At 43.2% G+C, this 17,703-nt stretch overlaps 1 protein-coding gene across 1 annotated transcript in view; it reads right to left on the reverse strand.

The window, feature by feature from the left end:
* The window catches only part of LHFPL3 (LHFPL tetraspan subfamily member 3), a 580,464-nt gene extending 568,397 nt beyond the window's left edge, over positions 1 to 12,067 (reverse strand). Inside the window, exon 1 of the mRNA XM_042964860.1 lies at positions 11,626 to 12,067. Within this exon, the coding sequence (XP_042820794.1) occupies positions 11,626 to 12,067 (442 nt within the window). The remainder of the gene's footprint in view (positions 1 to 11,625) is intronic.
* Between the last annotated feature and the right edge of the window lie 5,636 nt (positions 12,068 to 17,703).

A 17,703-nucleotide genomic window follows, 5' to 3' on the forward strand; every position in this document is an offset into this window, starting at 1 on the left:
GCAAGTAGTGTCAGGGGGAAAAGGACTGTGGGCCTGACCTTACAAAAGGGAAAGTCCTGACAAACACAAGATGACAGGGCTGGAGCTCCCTCTAGAGCCCATCCTGCACTCGATGGAGGGGTCTCAGTAAAGTGAAGTGGGGCTACGGAGATCCTGGCCCATTTCCCCATCTGAGTTCATCTTGCTGGGGAGCCCTTTCCAGCAGACTGAGAGGTCAGGAAGAGCAGCGCTAACCACTCTGACCTCCAGGACACAGCTGGGACACTGCCTGGCAGTGCTCACCAAGCATCTCTTTACCAGCGTGTCTAAAAGCGGAGTCTGACCGAGCATCCCTATTTAGCAAGTTCTCCAGTCCACCTCAACTCTGGATATTTACTCCAAGAGGGATCTAGGCAGAGAATGTTCATGTGTTCATTAATCAGTTCAGTGGTTTGGGTCATAGTCATAGACGTAGCCTTAACAAACCGATACTCTCCTTTTACAATAAGCTAATGACTTTACACCTGAAATGAAAATATTAACGAGGCCATGTTGAGTTTGTTTTCCTTACCTTCTTCAGGAAAGCTAAAGAAATACAAGGTAACTGGGGCACCAGGGTGGCTCAGTTGGTTGAGCATCCGACTCAATTTTGGCTCAGGTTATGATCTCGTGGTTCCTGAGTTCAAGCCCCACATCGGGTTCTGCACTGATAGTGTGGAGCCTGCCTGGGATTCTCTCTCTGATCCTCCTCAACTCACTTGCACACACAAGTGTGTGTGTGTGTGTGTGTGTGTGTGTGTGTGTGTGTGTGTCTCAAAATAAATAAATAAATGTTAAAAAAGATTCTTAAAAAAAAGAGTTTAGGGGCGCCTGGGTGGCTCAGTTGGTTAAGCAGCCGACTTCAGTCAGGTCATGATCTCGCGGTCCGTGAGTTCGAGCCCCGCGTCGGGCTCTGTGCTGACAGCTCAGAGCCTGGAGCCTGTTTCAGATTCTGTGTCTCCATCTCTCTCTGACCTTCCCCCATTCATGCTCTGTCTCTCTCTGTCTCAAAAATGAATAAACATTAAAAAAAAAATTTAAAAAAAAAAAAAAAAAGAGTTTAAGTTCGTGTTAACAGGGTGTAGCTCTTCCATTTTATTTGTCTAGAGTAATGACTCAAAGTAACAAAAAATGTATTTTGGAGATAATTTTGAACTGTTCAATCACTTACAAACTTATAAAAAAAGAAAAAAGAAGAAGAAGAAGCTATGTTTTGAAGGCAACTTGGACCAGACAACCTTTGGATTATGTCAAGACCAAAGTAGGCATTCTTATTAAGTTCTTCTCAGATGATAGGGAAATATTATCAGACATTACTCAAATTATTTTCTCTTCACAGTTATCAAAAGCAACATCGAATATTCTTGATCTTTAGTAACATCATATAACAGAAACATTTTAGAGGTAGCATTTGCCTTTGGCCTATAGGAATTCACTCTAAGAATAGTAGCAATGAGATCAGAGGTACAACCGGCAAAGGACCACCCCAGCTCTAGGTTAGGGAAACAAAAAGGACGGAATGAGGAATACCTCCCACTCCTAAGCAGGCTTGAAGGGAGAAGTCTGGTAAACATTTGGCAATGATTTTCCTTGTAAATACCAGCTCCTTCCCTTGATACAGCATGGCGAAAATGCACACTGAAGCAAATGCACATCAAGTTGGGAGGCAAGAGAAAGTAGAAACAGAACTGCCCTGGGAATCCTATGTGTTACTCTCAATTCCACCACTGTGTAATTTTGGGAAGACTCTTAATTTCTCTCAGACTCAGAGGCAACATTCTTCAGGGAAGGGGGAAAGTCTGATTTTTGGCTCAAACCACTTACTGGCATGAGACCTCGAACAACTTTTTAAGCCTCAATTTCTTCATCCGCAAAATGGGTATAATACCACTAACCTTGTAGAATTGCTGTGAACTGTACACTAAAGATGTTTGAAAATGGTAGCTGCTCAATAGTTTAGTGTTTTCCATTACTGTTTCTTTACCTAGAAAATGAAGAGACTGCTAAATAGTTATTAATATCCTTCCAACTGTTAAAAGCCTTTGAGTCTATATCCATTTGGCCCTGGGTTAAGTACATTTGTTTAAATGTTTGCTTAGAGAGATTGTTGCTCAGAGGTGGACCATGTCATTTTGCATCGCATGAATGAAATCAAATCACAGCTGGAAAAATAATTCTTATTTTCAATCCACCCACAAGTTAATAAGGAGACATTAGCGATCAAAGTCATTAATGGAAGAAAGAAAGAAAAAAAAGTCTCAAATATACTTAGGTTAAGTATATTTTATCAAATCTACATCTACCCTGTAATACAAAATTACCTATGAATTGGCACAAAACTTTCACAAATTTCCAAAGAAGAGGTAATTCTTTTTTCTAAATTCACACTTTCATCTTCTCTCTAGAATAGTGACTACACCCCACAGTAAGCAATACGTTATATGTTGTAATCTAGTCCACATATACATATATAAATATTTTAAGAAATAAAGGTTTCATGAAACCCTTACTATCTGCATTATATTCATATTTCCTGTGGTTTTAATCCAAGCTTTAATGCTGATCATGATCTGCTCAATTGATGTCATGACCCATCAAAGGGTCACCAACCATAGTTTGTAAAACACTACAGTACAGCCTTTCTCTATGAAGGTTTCTAAGAAATGCCAACTATTCAGTGCTACATCTTGTCCAGGTAACTGGTTAAAAGGTAGATATTCAGTTAACTAATATTTGGCATTATAGATCTACAATATTGATGGTTTTTAATCATCTGTATCTTAAATTTAATTAATCTAGTGTGCACTAACTACCCATTCCTAATGTGTTCTGTAAATATATTTATCCTAAATACTCCACAGTTAGGATAGGTTCCCTTTCCCTATGAAAGGCATTATAGAGGGGCACCTGGGTGGCTCAGTCAGTTAAGCTTCTGACTTTTGATCTCAGCTCAGGTCTTGATATCAGGGACATGAGTTCAAGCCCCACACTGGCTCCACGCTGGGTGTGGAGCATACTTTAAAATTTTTTTTAAATAAAAAGTCGGGGCGCCTGGGTGGCTCAGTCAGTTAAGTGTCCGACTTCGGCTCAGGTCATCATCTCACGGTCCATGAGTTCGAGCCCTGTGTCAGGCTTTGTGCTGTCAGTTCAGAGCCTAGAGCCTGCTTCAGATTTTCTGTCTCCCTTTCTCTCTGACCCTCCCCACTCACACTGTCTCTATCAAAAAATGATTAAACGTTAAAAAAAATTAAAAATTAAAAAAAACATTATAGGAATCAATTTAGCTTCACAATCTGTAACTAGATTTTCAAAGAGAAACTACAGGAATTCTATTTATCAAATTTCACAATGACTTTTTCTTTCTTTGGTTGGCTTATTTTAGTCCTCTATATTTTCATCTGCCATACAGGAAGTTTGATCATCTCTCTCTTTGAATAGATGGATATTAGAATCTATTATAACCCCTGAGTAGTAGGGGGGTGTACAACAGAGCCTTAATCTTTCCTTCTTGGGAACTGAGATTGGCACACAGCTTTGCAAGGTAATGCATATTCCAGCCTTCTGCTCTTCCTATGCCAATATATTTTTAAGCATTGATGATATCAACTCCAACAGGCTTTTGATGTTCTGAAATTCCACAGGCTTTGCAACCTTGAATTTCTTCTTGTCTTTTCTATTCATATTTCATTTATCGGTGTCACTCTTCAATGTCCCTGTCATTCTCCACAGCTGGATCTATTTGCCTATTTTTTAAAATACTGAGCCTTCTGTCAAGGATAATACTTCTCATTTTGATTTTTTGCAACCTCACTCTTGATCTTCATTAAAACCAAAAAATGGGGGCACCCGGGTGGCTCAGACACGTAAGCATCCAGTTCTTGATTTCAGTTCCAGTCATGATCTCACAGTTTGGGGGACTGAACCCCATGGCAGGCTCTGCACCAACCATGCAGAAACTGCTTGGAATTCTCTCTCCTGTCTCTCTGCCCCTCCCCTACTTGCATGTGTGCACCCACACATGCATGCATTCTCCTTCTCTCTCAAAATAAATAAACATTAAAAATGGAGGGGAGGTGTAGAGCACCCTGCCCCCGAGACTATTTCCACAAGGTGTCTCCAGACACTTAAGGAAATGGGTCTATGATGCATGCCATACCAAAGCTAGGGCTGAGTTCCCTTCACACTCCTATGTGCCGTTGTTTTCTAATCGGACAAAGAAAGAGGAGAACTCTCTCAATTAGTTAAGTTCTGTCTGTCCATTTCTGAGCTAAGGCCTCTTTTCTGATCTGCAATCACTTACCACTCCTTTCACTAACTTTCACTACTCTGCCACTAGCCCTTCCATTGATGAGTCATAATCTCAAAATTTCATGCAATTAGACTAATTTCACTCAGCCTATCACTTAGGATCCTTTCACCTATTCAGCAGACACAGCCCCTACCGCACTGCACATCTGGTTGCATGAGTGTTGGAAAGATATCAGAATCCTGGTATGCGAGACCCATTATGGCGATCTCGTGTCAGCAACACTATTTCAGAAAGGGCTACTTTCTTCGTTCATTCTGTGCAGTAGTAGTTAGGTAGGGTTCACGTCTATGGTGGTCAAAAAATGATCTTTCTCTTGCAAACCACTCATTTGTCTATTTCATTTTCGCAGAGGACATGAGAAATGTGTTCAAGATTACAGTTAGGACAGGGTAAACTAAGAAATGACACTCTGACCCTGTGCAATAAGCACATCATAGAATCATAACCATCATTTGAGAGATGCATAATATTAATTATGTGGACATTAAGAATGCTGGCAGAGGTCATTTTATTTCTTTTTTGAAATGCCCCAATGACTTTTCATAACAGTTTTACGTTTAAGCCATCAAGTAACTTACCTACTACTGGCTATATGAACCAGCCTCTTACTTTCTGTCATTATTAATATCTTCTTGTTATTATTAAGAATAAAGGTCAGCTCCTTGGTCTTTCCTCATATCAAATAAAAATTCCAGTTGACTCATTATAAGAAAAAATCACATTAATTAAAGCTGGTGCTGACCCCCAAAGTTCAACTACATTATGGAAATTACACTTTAAAACTCTCCCAGTTGTCATGTCATTAAGCCCCCCAAATTAGAATTCTCTCAGGGAGTCTGCTCTTTGCTTCTCACCAGTGTGACCTGAGGTTCTGTCTCCTCCTCACCCTATAGCCTCACACCATACACAGAGGTGCACTGAACCACACACTCCACCTACAGTTATGTGCTCTGCTCGCTTCTTTTCTTAATTCTTTTAATGTTTATTTATTTTTGAGACAGAAAGAGAGACACAGAGTGTGAGCGGGGGAGGGGCAGAGAGAGAGAGGGAGACACAGAATCCTAAGCAGGCTCCAGGCTCCAGGCTGTCACCAGAGCCCGAAGTGGGGCTCGAACTCATGAACAGTGAGATCATGACCAGAGCCGAACTTGGATGGTTAACCGACTGAACGATCCAGGCACCCCTCTGCTTTTCCTCATTTAAAATTTTATTCACTTTGAAAGATTCCTAAGGTATGTACATAAAATGCAATATACCGGCCTGGCCATCTGGATTCTCTTATCACAATATCATACCAAACATAAGCACTTATCACTAAATAATTGTTTTCATGGGTAAGCATCTGATACCACATTCTGGTTAAGTATATATTTATTTATCTATTGCTGAATAGAAGTATATAAGCACCTTGTTAGCATTTTTAAAATGAAAAAAAAAAAAAGCTGTTAAATGCGCAGCCTTGCACCAAGACAAAAAACACCTAATGATATACTGCATGGGCTATATGGGGTCTGTTATTTTTCACAGATGTTCACTTAAAATCCCACTGTTATAAAAATCATTTGTTTTGACATTCACATTAATATATTTTTCAACATCTCTTCAACTGTCACATCCCTTGTCATGCTGCATAAGAGCAAAAAAAAAAAAAAAGAAAGAAAGAAAACAGTTTCTGAATTCTCATTTTAAATCACTTTCTTACAAGTGTGACTTAGCAAATAGAAAATTCTTATAGGTGGAGCATAGTGTTAGAAAATGAAAACTGCCGTCACCAGTTGTACACCCCCTTCCCTCTGCATCTGGGCAAGTGTGTGGAATGCCCTGGAAGAAGAAAAACCCCTCTTTAAGGTCATTCCGTAACTCTGAACTTAGGATGGATTAACAGCTCTATGAGGCAGGATGTCACTTCCTCATAGGCCCAGCATCAGCCCAAGGGTAAGAATTGGTGAAGGTCCTGAGGGCCTGTAAGTCCTAGCCTTGTCTCCTCTTCCGAGACCTGCATCACAGCTCCGCCACCCGTCTGAGCAGATCTGGCAGGATCCCTGGCAGGTCCAAGAACACATCTGCAATGACGCCCAGACAGATAAAGGGAAAGTGTGCAAGACACATCCTCTCCTGTCTGGATTGCTCCTGAAGGTATGGAAGCAAATTCAATATAGAACAGGGTCCCTGCTCCCATGAAAGCCTGATCTTGTGATTCTTCCATAGAACCTCCTTTTGAATGATTTTTTTCGTGAGAAATCAAATGAGGAAAAGGAAAAACTTGCTGAACCCTAAGATATAATTGACGATGTCCTATGGTTGTAATAAAGATCATGACCCTTGCATCAGAAAAGACCCCCATTTGGGAGTAAGTTCATCATGAATTAGGCTGCAAGTCACAATCACTGCTGTCAAAGAATGGCGGAAGAGATCCTTTAGTGCAATTACTGCTACAAACCAATGAGAAAGATGAGCATCGTGGCTTCAAAGAATATACGACATTCGCTTCTCAACAGGGCATGTGGGAAATTTTAAATCTCCCCTTTTCATTCTTTACCCTATTAATCATTCATTTTTCTATTCACGAACAATTGATTGAATACTATTCAGTACATGACATGCACATACTACTGTGTGTCAAGGCACAGCAGTAAGAACACAAGAACAGTAACCATACCTAACACTCAGACAGCACTTGCGTCCTGTGCACCAGGCACTGTTCCCAGGGTACACATTAGCTCTTCAATCCTTGCACCAATCGCCTGAGGTGAGCACAAGTACATGCCCACTTTGCAGATGAGCAACTGAAATACAGAGAAATTCATTCCCTCGGTCATACAGTCAGTGAGGGTCAGAGCCAGGTTTGAAACCCACATCTTTTCACTCCAGTGTCCAGATCTTGACCTTTATGCAACATGAAGAAAAACAGACGCGGCTTTATGGAAATTTCCATGTACTGGAGAAGACAGACGTTAAACAAATGCACAAACACCTCTATCATCTCAAATGTTGATAAGATAGATAAGAGCAAGGTGCCCTGAGACAGTATCATACAATATTGCAAAAGCTCTTCTTACAGGCTAAGAAATGCAGTGATTACCTCTGATGATTCTCTTCTCACCTAAACAACAAAGTTATAAAATTTAAGAAAGGAAGTTGGCTAAAAAGAGCTGAGAAAAACTAAGGCAGGGAAGCAGGGGAAAGTGACTAAGCAATTCAGCCCGTAACCCTTGCCATACAGCCTCGCCATCTTGGTGGTGCTTCTTGTTGGTACACTCCAAACGACAAGAGGTGAGGATGTGGCAAATGCGATCCCTTCTCCCAAACTGATCTCTCCTGAATAAAGAAATCCAACCTGGAGCTGGGGCCCTACTTCATAGATGAAAGCAGTTCCCTTCATCTGCTGCTTGTCACCAAGAAGTCCATGGTGGATGTCTAAAAAACCATAAATTTTACTTTAATGCTTTAGCATATTTTTTTTAAGTTTATTCATTTGTTTTGAGAGACAGAGAGAAAGCACAAGCCGGGAAGGGGCAGAGAGAGAGAGAGGAGAGGGAGAGAATCCCAAGCAGGCTCCACATTGTCAGCACAGAGCCTGATGTGGGGCTTAAACTCACAAACCGTGAGATCATGACCTGAGCCAAAGTCCGACCCTCAACCAACTGAACCACCCAGGCACCCCTAGCTTATTTTTTATTTTTAAGTAATCTCTACATCCAATGTGGGACTTGAACTTACAACCTCAAGATCAAGAGGCATGTGCTCAACTGACTAAGCCAGCCAGGCACCCCTTAATGCTTTAGCTTATTAGAAAAAGAAAAGATTTCTTTGGCCTATAACAGTTAACACTTGGGCTTCTGGAAACAATTCCAGACATGGCTTACAGTCAATAAAACAAATAAACAAAACAACACCCTTATGAGACTTGGCTATTAATAGACTTGGAAACAGACGGACACACTGATTTTAAAGAGCAAGAACATGGAAGCAGAGAATCAAGTTCCCAGAGCAACAACATTCTCTTTCCATCCTGATTAAAAAAAAAAAAAAAAAAAAAAAAATCTGGACTTTATTACCTACTTGACCAGTTAGTGTGAGAGAAATCATACAGAAAGAATAAAAGTCTCTTTTCTTCCCAAGAAGTTGTCTCTCTGTAAATCAGGAAAACGTTGCATCTCTGATTGCTGTTACTTATTCTATGTATTATTTTTATGTCTTCAGTCTTTATATTAGACATGGTCCATAAGTATAGGATTACATCCAGAAGTAGTGTGACATAACTAGCTCCTAATTCGGCAACTTCACTCTACTGAGGTTAATAATGATTTACAGGGGAGAGCAAGAGGGACAGAGCAAGGAGTTCATAATAGCACCATTAATTATATGTGCTTCGCATATCTAGGTAGAAGACCAACATCATTTTCAGGTCCAATAAATTAAGTACTTTTTCTAGTTCCTTGCTCAGAATCATAATAAGGATAACTCTTGATGTTGTATTGCCCCCAAGAAAGTCTCCTGCTTCCTCACCTTCTTATCATTTCATATGGGATTTTATGTTCTACTTGGCTCTGATTTATGATGTTACTACGTGAAAATGCTTAGATACCTGAAAACACAAGTTAGTCGCTTGACTTCCAATGAGGGTTAAACAGTCTCTAATAAGCAAATAGCACATTAAGTCTCATCTGTCATAGCTTGCAAATTACACTTGGGATTAGCCTAGGTACAGTTAAATTATAAGCATGAGAAGGCAGAACATGAGAGGGGAACAGTCTAAAGGTTAGAACCTAAACTTTGAGAATAACTTATGTTATGCTAAATTTCTTGTTAGTGTCGTGAGACTTCAAAAAAGAAAACCACTACATGTGACATCTTTTTTTAAATGCTTCTTTAATTAATTATTAAGTAGGCTCTACGCCCAACGTAGGGCTCGAACTCACACCCCAGAGGTCAAGAGCTGCATGCTCTACTGACTGAGCCAGTCAGGGGCTCCTAAATGTGACATTCTTCAAAAATATCTTCTATATCCCACTCCTTAAAAATCTGTGAACATAACTCATTTTTATTCTTAACTACCCCATCGTCATAATCCATTCTCCCTTAATTAATATATTTCATAAATAAACAAAATTACGTCTTTCTGTGGTTTATCTAGGAATAAAATACCAAATAAATTGCGAAGAAAGGTTTTAAAAAGTATGCCTACAACCTAAAGTCCTGGACTCCTTCAAAAATGAAGTAAATGCCCAAATATCTTCATTAGCACAAAGGCCATCATCACATTTTATGGTGACATATTGGAAACAGGATCGTGTATTTATGTCAAATTTCTGAAAACATGACATCATATTTTACTACCCCAGAATGATTACTCTCTGCTCTATTCCAGGAAAAGGAAAGAAAAAAAAACACCATAATAGTTGCAGTCGTATTAACTTCAAAGCTGGCAATTCTTTCCCAAAGATGTTTTCTTTCCTTTTTAAAATAAGACAAAAAGAGAACAGCTTGGGTTCAGAGTATGGAAACTCATAAAAATAAAATATTTAAGAATACGTTGCTGAGAAATCACCCGCAAATTACTTTGAGACCTTCGAAAAACAATCTACTTTGAATCACCAGTCTAAATAGGTCATTTAACTTAGAAAAATTAAAATTAGCTGTGCAGGGTCAATTCCTTTTCTAAAAAACAGCTGCATCCTCAGTGTCCTCTTGTCGTCAAAGTCAAACCAGAGCCAAATGTCAAGAACAACTATAATACATGACTTTATTCCAAATCTGAAAGTTAGTCTGCTCTTGAGATGGCCACAAAAGTTAACATTATATATAAAAACAGAGAGCGTCTGTGGGGTGCTTGGAGCATTTCAGGAGGATAATGGTTTGGGGGCGGTGGTTCTCTCCCAAGGCTCTTTTCTTGCCTTTCACCTGCACATGTTCCCATAACATGGCAAATCAAAATCAGCTGAGACAGGCACTTCATACATAGCAAATACTTCATAACACAAGTTTAGGCTCCCACAAGTTTCTCTTATGCCAACCAGCAATACAAGGTCATGAACCTTCATGTTCTTGTCCAGCACCTCTAAGGGCTTCATCATCCTGGTAAACTCGGGGATCAAGTCCCTACTCCCCAAAAAACCTCCCCAAACATAAGAGTAAGTACAAAATCCTAAAGGTAACATAAGCCTTAAAGAATGAAAACAATAAGACCAAACACAAATGAAACCATTTGACTGCCTGAAATATCCTATATGCTTGCACAACCAGATCACCCATAAAATTAAAAGGACCCAACCATGTTGGAACAGGAGGGTGTCAAGTGTTGGAGGGTGCCTTTATAAGGCAGGGCATCCAAGGTGGCTACCAGAGTGGGAATCCGCATTACAGGAAGGAGAGAAAGGAGTCAGTTTTGTTTCACGATTCTCCAAAGCCACCGGGAAACGCACCCCTATCCTTTCTGGGTTAAAAGTAACTTTAATGCTCAGAAAAAGTACTTCCATGTCCTCTAGCTAGAAACATTCTATCAACCACAGGCAAAAGCGATCAGAAATACTAATGGAACAGGTTTTCCTCTCAGCCCATCTCCCTAAAGCCACTTCCCCAAAATGAGATCTCGAGAAATCTTGATTCCCTCAAGATCTCTGCTTAAGGATTTAACGTAAGGACCTTTGCCAACAAGGAAGCAAACTGAAGACTTGACATTAACATTTGGGGAATTGCTGAAAGGAGCATGCTAAGCTACATTTTTCTTAAAAGGGTGAAAACCACAACAGGATTAGCATCTACTCATTTCCAGATGGATGATAAAATTTTTGTAACTGCCCGGGACAGAGTGAAACAGTTTCACTCCAGCACCACCCCCTCTTGAAGCAATGACAGAAACAGTCCCACAGAGGGACAGGGCAGGCTGACTCTCCTTCCACTACAACCTCTCCAAATCCGCTTTTCGCCAGGCTGGGTCAGTTCCCTCCTTAGTCCCTCAGCTCGCGCCCTAAGCGGCCGGCCCCTTCTCCCCACCTCCATTTACGAGCAGACTCGGCCCAGCAACCGCCCTTCCTCCGGCGCGTCCCCCTGGGCGGCGTCCCCCGCGCTGGGGAGGTTCTGGAAAGCCCGGGACAACGCGCGGGTGCCGGGCTGGGGAACCCCGGGGGTTCCGGCCGCCCAGGGCTCCCGCCCCCACCCCACCCCCCCACGCCCGGGCGGATTAAGTTGCTCGGCACCCCGCGGCGCGCACGGCCCCCGCCCCTCCTACTCCCGCCCCTCCGGGCTCGGGCGCCCCGCGGTCCCCCCCGCCTCCGCGGAGGTGAGCGCGCACTCACCGGAGGTGAGCTGCATCCAGGCACAGATCTTGTACACCGTAGCCGTGTTGCAGAAGAAGAAGAGGGTGAAGCAAACGATGCAGGCGATGATGAGCATCATGGAGAGGCCGATGAAGAAGGAGGCGGCTTTGAAGGCGCCCGAGGGCAGCGTGGAGAAGTCCGTGAAGCTGCCCCTGCAGGTCAGCTCCCGGGAGAAGCCGTTGCCGATGCAGTAGTGGAAGAGCCCGAAATAGCCGGCTTGCGGGGTGTCCACGCCGTCGCCAATCCAGTAGGGCTGGATGAAGCACACCACGTTGACGATGGCAAAGCAGATGGTGAAGATGGCCCACAGCACGCCGATGGCCCGCGAGTTCCGCACATAGTTGGTGTGGTACAGCTTGGCAGCCTCCTGAGCCGGGAGCATCGCGGCGGCGGCGGCGGCAGCGACGGCGGCTCCGGGCATTCTCCCCCTCCTCCTCCTCCTCCTCCTCCTCCTCCTCCTCCTCGTCCTCCGCCTCCCCCCGCCTCTCCGCGCTCAGGAGACACACTCACCGAGCCGCGCGCGCTGCAACTCCCCTGCCTCTGCCTCAGCCCAGCAGCGCCAGTTTCAGAGTCTGCATCCTCGCTCCCGGAAGGAGGGCGGGGGAGCGCTGAGCACCCCTCCGGCTCGCCTGGCACAGCCTCCCGGCCCCCCTCGCTCCCTCCCTCCTGGCCCGGGCTCCAGCCCTCCTCGCCGCCCTCCACCCCTCTACCCGCCGCCGCCGCTGCAGCTGCTGCAGCTGAAGGCGGCAAATCCCGCGCGGGGCAGTGTGGCGCGCGAGCTCGGGCGCCCCCCACTCCGCTTCCCGCCTTCCGCCCCATGCCCCCTCCCCCCGCCGGCCGCCCCGGGGCGCGGAGGACTGCCACCACTTTAGCACGCCCCTCGAGTGGTGGGCGTGTGCCAGAGAAGCGGGACTGGAGTTGGGGGCCGTGGGGTGAGAGTCTAAGGAGCCAGCGGGAGCACCCATAGGGATCCTAGAGGCGATCCCAGGATCCCGGTTGGTGTTAGGGAGCGGGCGTGGGAGGCTGATTCTGGGAGCATTTCTGCACCGCACAGCAACGTGCTTCGACCTCTGCATCTTTGCGGAGGCGCGAGGGGCCGCGCGGCAGGTGCAGGCAAGAGACGCCAGGAAGAGGAGACGTACTGCCCCCCAGAGCCTCTCTGTTACAACCACAGAACTGCCCCCTGGCTAACTCCTCCGTTGCCAGGTGTTCCACGAGGTGGAGACAGAAGTTGGACAGGAGCCTCGCAGACAATCATGTAAAAGGCACAATTCAGGGGTGGTCTCATAGCTGCTCTACTGAGCTTGTTTCCTCTTCGCGTTACCCACCCCCCAGCATGCAGCCAACGGAACTGTAGCCAGTGGATGCCCTGTACTTTCCTTTAAGTCAGGTCATTTTCCCCACAAATCCTGCCATCGATGGAGCCTGCGGGGCATGGAAGTGACTGGGTCACAGAAACGTGTAGATTGTCTGAAAACACTGGGTTCTTTGGCTAGTGTTGTATTTCTTAGGCAAATATTCATTGGCAACTATTCTGTCTAGGTACTGCGCTGAGTGCTAAGGATACAGTGAAGACAGTGGACGATTGTTTTCATTGTCCAGGTATCTCTCACAACCCAAAGCTCCAGCTAGCCAGAGAGTTGTTTTCAGAGTAATTTTCCTGTGAACTATCCACAGTGTAATTCCTTACATTTTCATGTAGCATTGCTGTTTTACACCTGTACTTTGTACTGTTTCCTTAGTTTAATTTTTTCCCTTTACAGTCGTTCCGTTGCTCTTTTAACAGTCCCTGCCTTCCAGTCTCCATTTCCTTCTTTTCCATTGGCCACTCTTGGTTTCTGCTGATTCTGATGTAAAGAAACATGTAAACACCACCACCACCCCACCACCCTCAAAGCAACGAAACCAGAATGCTCAATAGCAGCTGACAATATTGGTAATAAACCATTTTGGCCCATGTGACCATTGAATTCTCTGAGCAGAAAGAAGAGAATTCTGTTAGAATTTGACCCTTAAGTCTACACTCACTTCCACACTTTACCATGATGAAAAACATAGAGGCTCCTTGATAGTATCTTGCCATTATGCTCAAAATGCCCACCTTACAAGAACATGAGAAACAGGGGATACCAGGTGGAATACGAAACTACCAGGAATGTATAGGGAAGCTTAGAATGGTTCACTGGGGCCAGAGGATGTTGGGGAGGAAGGAAGAAAAGCTCCAAAAGGCATTCTGCTACATAAATACCTATGACTTGGAAGAGGATTCACGTCAGACCCTAAGTGATGAAGACCAACCATTCCCATCATCTGATAACCCGAAGATTGGAAATTGTGTGGAGAGAGAGAGGGAGAGAGTAGAAATAGGAATACAAGATCCACAAGATGATGAAGGGGCTATTGTTGAAACTGGGAAAGAATCTAAAGGGTTAGTGTTGGAATGTTACATTCAGTTTGTCCTGTAAGCATGAAATTCCAGTGTTACAGTTCCAGGTCCTTTAGACAGGTCTTTGGAAATCAAGAGGTCAGAATTAAAACAGGAGCATAAGGCAAGTAGGTTTAGGTGACTAAGAATTTCTTGCAAGGATGATTGTAGATTCTCAGAAGGTCTTTAAGAAATCAGAGGCATTTGGGGGAGGTGGGGACGATGACCTAAATATGAGCCAGCCCAATATAACACTTGCAAGCCTCTAAAAATATAATTCATGATGATGCATCATCAGTGCATTGGTGGCAGTGGAGGGTCAGAACTTCTGTTAGGTTTCATTTGTCTTAACGCCCCTGAAGTTGCTGGTAAATCAGAAAATCAGAAGAGTTTTAGCATGGAAGAAGAAGAGGGAAGGTGAGTGTAATCAGATTTATGGGGCCATCTGGCAGGCCATGTGTCCCAGGGGCAGAGATAGCTTTACAGCATGAACTGACAGTAATTTCTAGTGATTCTCCCAAGCCCTCAAATCCCCCTAAACCTGCTTGTATGAAGTGGTCTTTCTTTAAAATCAATGCCTAAAAGAGATCTTACTGCTCCCATGGGGTAGTTGAGATGGAAGGTTGCTGAGAGGGAAAAGTCTGAGAATCAAAAAGCCTGGTTTAGACCTGTGTTTAAATTGCCTTTATAGGACAGAGAAAAGACTGGCGAGTGACTCAGATTCAAATGTTGTGATTCAAAGAGCTTTTCCATTTGAGTCATACCCAAGGAGAGCCCTATTCTTATTCCAGGTTTGGAATTGCCTCTAGGTTCGTGCTCAGAATCACTACACCAAAAAAGCACACTCAAGGTGTCCACCTTGTCAACAGCAACTAGGAAGAGACGGGTGTTGGTGTATTGCAGAATTAAAGTGCTCCCATGGATTCCCCTGAGAACCTGACTTGTTGCTCCTTGAGGTGAGGGGTCAGTCAGGGATGAACCGAATGCTGCCAATGGCCCTTCCCCTACCTTTATCCTGCCCTGCACCACAGCAGATTTCCAGGATGAGCAGGGTCTCCCAAGACTCTCAGAACTAGGGATGAACTAGAACTGCTGTAAACACCTTAGTTGCCATCAGTGAATTCAGATTATTCTTCTACATCTTCCTAAATCCTTCCATTGCTCATCCCAACCTGGCTCTTGCCCTTTGCAACCAGAAACCCCAGGTGTAAGATTGTCCCGAAGCTGAATCTAAACTTTTGTCTGACACCATGCAGACTTTAGGAGTTCAGACAGCTAAGTACCTGGGCAGCTCATTACATTCATCAAATAGGATGTGACCAGGAAAGCTGTTTGGGGGAAGAGGAAATAATAAAACTAGCCTGATTCATGCTAAGAAGTTACTATTGATAGAAGACTATTTTCAAACTATAACATGATTCATTTGTGCTAAATAACTAGTAGAAGTCAGTGTCACTGACAGCTTCAAATTAGACATACTGAACATTCAAATCTCAAACTTCATTGTTAAAAATGTTTTTCTCTTACTGCCACAAAGAGTCAGTAGTGAGACCCACTCTTTTCCCAAATTGTGTCTTAATGAATGTTAGGACCAGAAAAGAGAAAACAACAAAAGAAGAATAGTTGGACTGTGTAACACAACTAAAAGGATCCTGGGTAAGTTAAAGGATGAACTGTTTTGATCCCAAATTTATCTGTGATGACTTGGGGCGCCTGGGTGGCTCAGTCGGTTGAGCGGCCGACTTCGGCTCAGGTCATGATCTCGCGGTCCGTGATTTCGAGCCCCACGTCCGGCTCTGTGCTGACAGCTCAGAACCTGGAGCCTGTTTCAGATTCTGTGTCTCCCTCTCTCTGACCCTTCCCCGTTCATGCTCTGTCTCTCCCTGTCTCAAAAATAAATAAACATTAAAAAAAAATTTAAAAAAAATTTATCTGTGATGACTTGAGAAAGTGTAAACGCCTTGGGGGGCAAAAGACAGGTTCCAGACGCGGTACCACCTCTGCCTACCTGGGAGAGCCTGAGGCTTTTGGGGCCTCATTTTCTCATCTCTAAAATTATGATGAGGGAGAGAGGATATAAGATGAATTCCAAAGTCCCTTTCTACAGTAGAATTCTATTCTGTTCTACAAAGACTATTCTAGGATGACTTTGCAAAAAAAGATAAAACCTAGTACTTGCAGAAAAAAATGAGGCAAGACCTAACAAGAGATATCAGATTCATGATGGAGATATTTTATTTGAAACTGAAAATCCCTTCTGAAATCCAACTGTTATAATTTTTTCTGGTAATCGGTACTTAGTGTTTTCAGGTAAGTCATTGCTACGACCTTGGAAAATGGAGAAAGTGATGATTTCTAAAATCTGTTATTTAATCACTTTCTAGGGCTACTACCAAGGTCAGTATCAGATCCCACTCCAGAATATAAAGATTCTAATAATGAATCTCTTTTCAATGACCAAGGATTTCCCTCTGCCCCTGCCCCCCTTAGTTCTCTTTTAGAGCTTTTCAAACGTCAGGAAACACCTCTCAGTCACTAGGTCTGCCGTGGCAATCAAATGCATTGAGTGTTTCAATGCCCCCTGCAAATCAAGATCACATTGATCACAAGGCTCTGATTTCATCGCACCTTAGTCCACACACTTGTAAAGAGATGTGAGCTCCACATAAGGAAAGCAATGGGAAACAGGAACATCAGTCATTCTCCTACTTTCCCTTTTTCCTTTTTCGCACCCCAACCCCTCCCCCTTTTTCTGCTACTTTGAATTGGATTCTGTGTAAGAATCACTCCTTTTATAAATTCTTTTCACTTTGCCAGAACCCAGCTTAGAATATAAGTTGTTTTCTCATAGGCTGTGCTCTACACCCTGTGCTAGAAGAACCATCTCTCTGTGAACCTTTGTAAACCCTTGATGTTTTCAGAACAATTCTTTCTGAGGGTAAGTAGTGACCTATATTGAATAAAATATCATAGAAGCATAATCGTCATTTGAGGTATGATTTTTTTAAGTTTGTAATGGAGCAATTATTATATTAAAGTTTTTGGTTCAGTATGTATGTTCTATTCTCTTTCAATGTAGCACTCATTGGATCTTCCTAATTTTTTAAAAAAAATAAGTCTATCTACTGGTAATTCTGAAACTGCTTCACGGAGTTTCCCACCCAACGTGCACCTTGTTTGAAAATCGATACCTCCATTTGGAATACCTACCCTTGTACTTTCAATATAGGGCTCATATTTGGAACCACTGCTTGGATTCTCTGCTGAACACATCTTTATTTACAAAGCTTGTCTCTCCCATTTGGCAATCACTTGAGTCTCTCAAACCTCAGTTTAGGTCTTTCTGAGAATCCCCCCAACCCACACAGCATATATTTAAAGTCTATAGCCCCAAATACCCCTTTAACTGTAAAGGCAACCCATCCAGATGCTTCCTTTTACTGCTACAGTAATATAAAAATATTACTTTTGATAATTCAGTGCTTTTGTTGAAGAGACACTTTTTTATGCCTACATTAGTCAGCTTTTGCTGCAGAAGCAATCCAGACTCACAGGCTTGTAACCACAAACATTTACTTCTAACCCAGACCACATGATGGTTACTGGTTGGCTAAGGTTCTGCTCCAGGCAGT

This window comes from Panthera tigris, chromosome A2, assembly GCF_018350195.1.
Source record: "Panthera tigris isolate Pti1 chromosome A2, P.tigris_Pti1_mat1.1, whole genome shotgun sequence".
NCBI classification, from domain to species: Eukaryota; Metazoa; Chordata; class Mammalia; order Carnivora; family Felidae; genus Panthera; species Panthera tigris.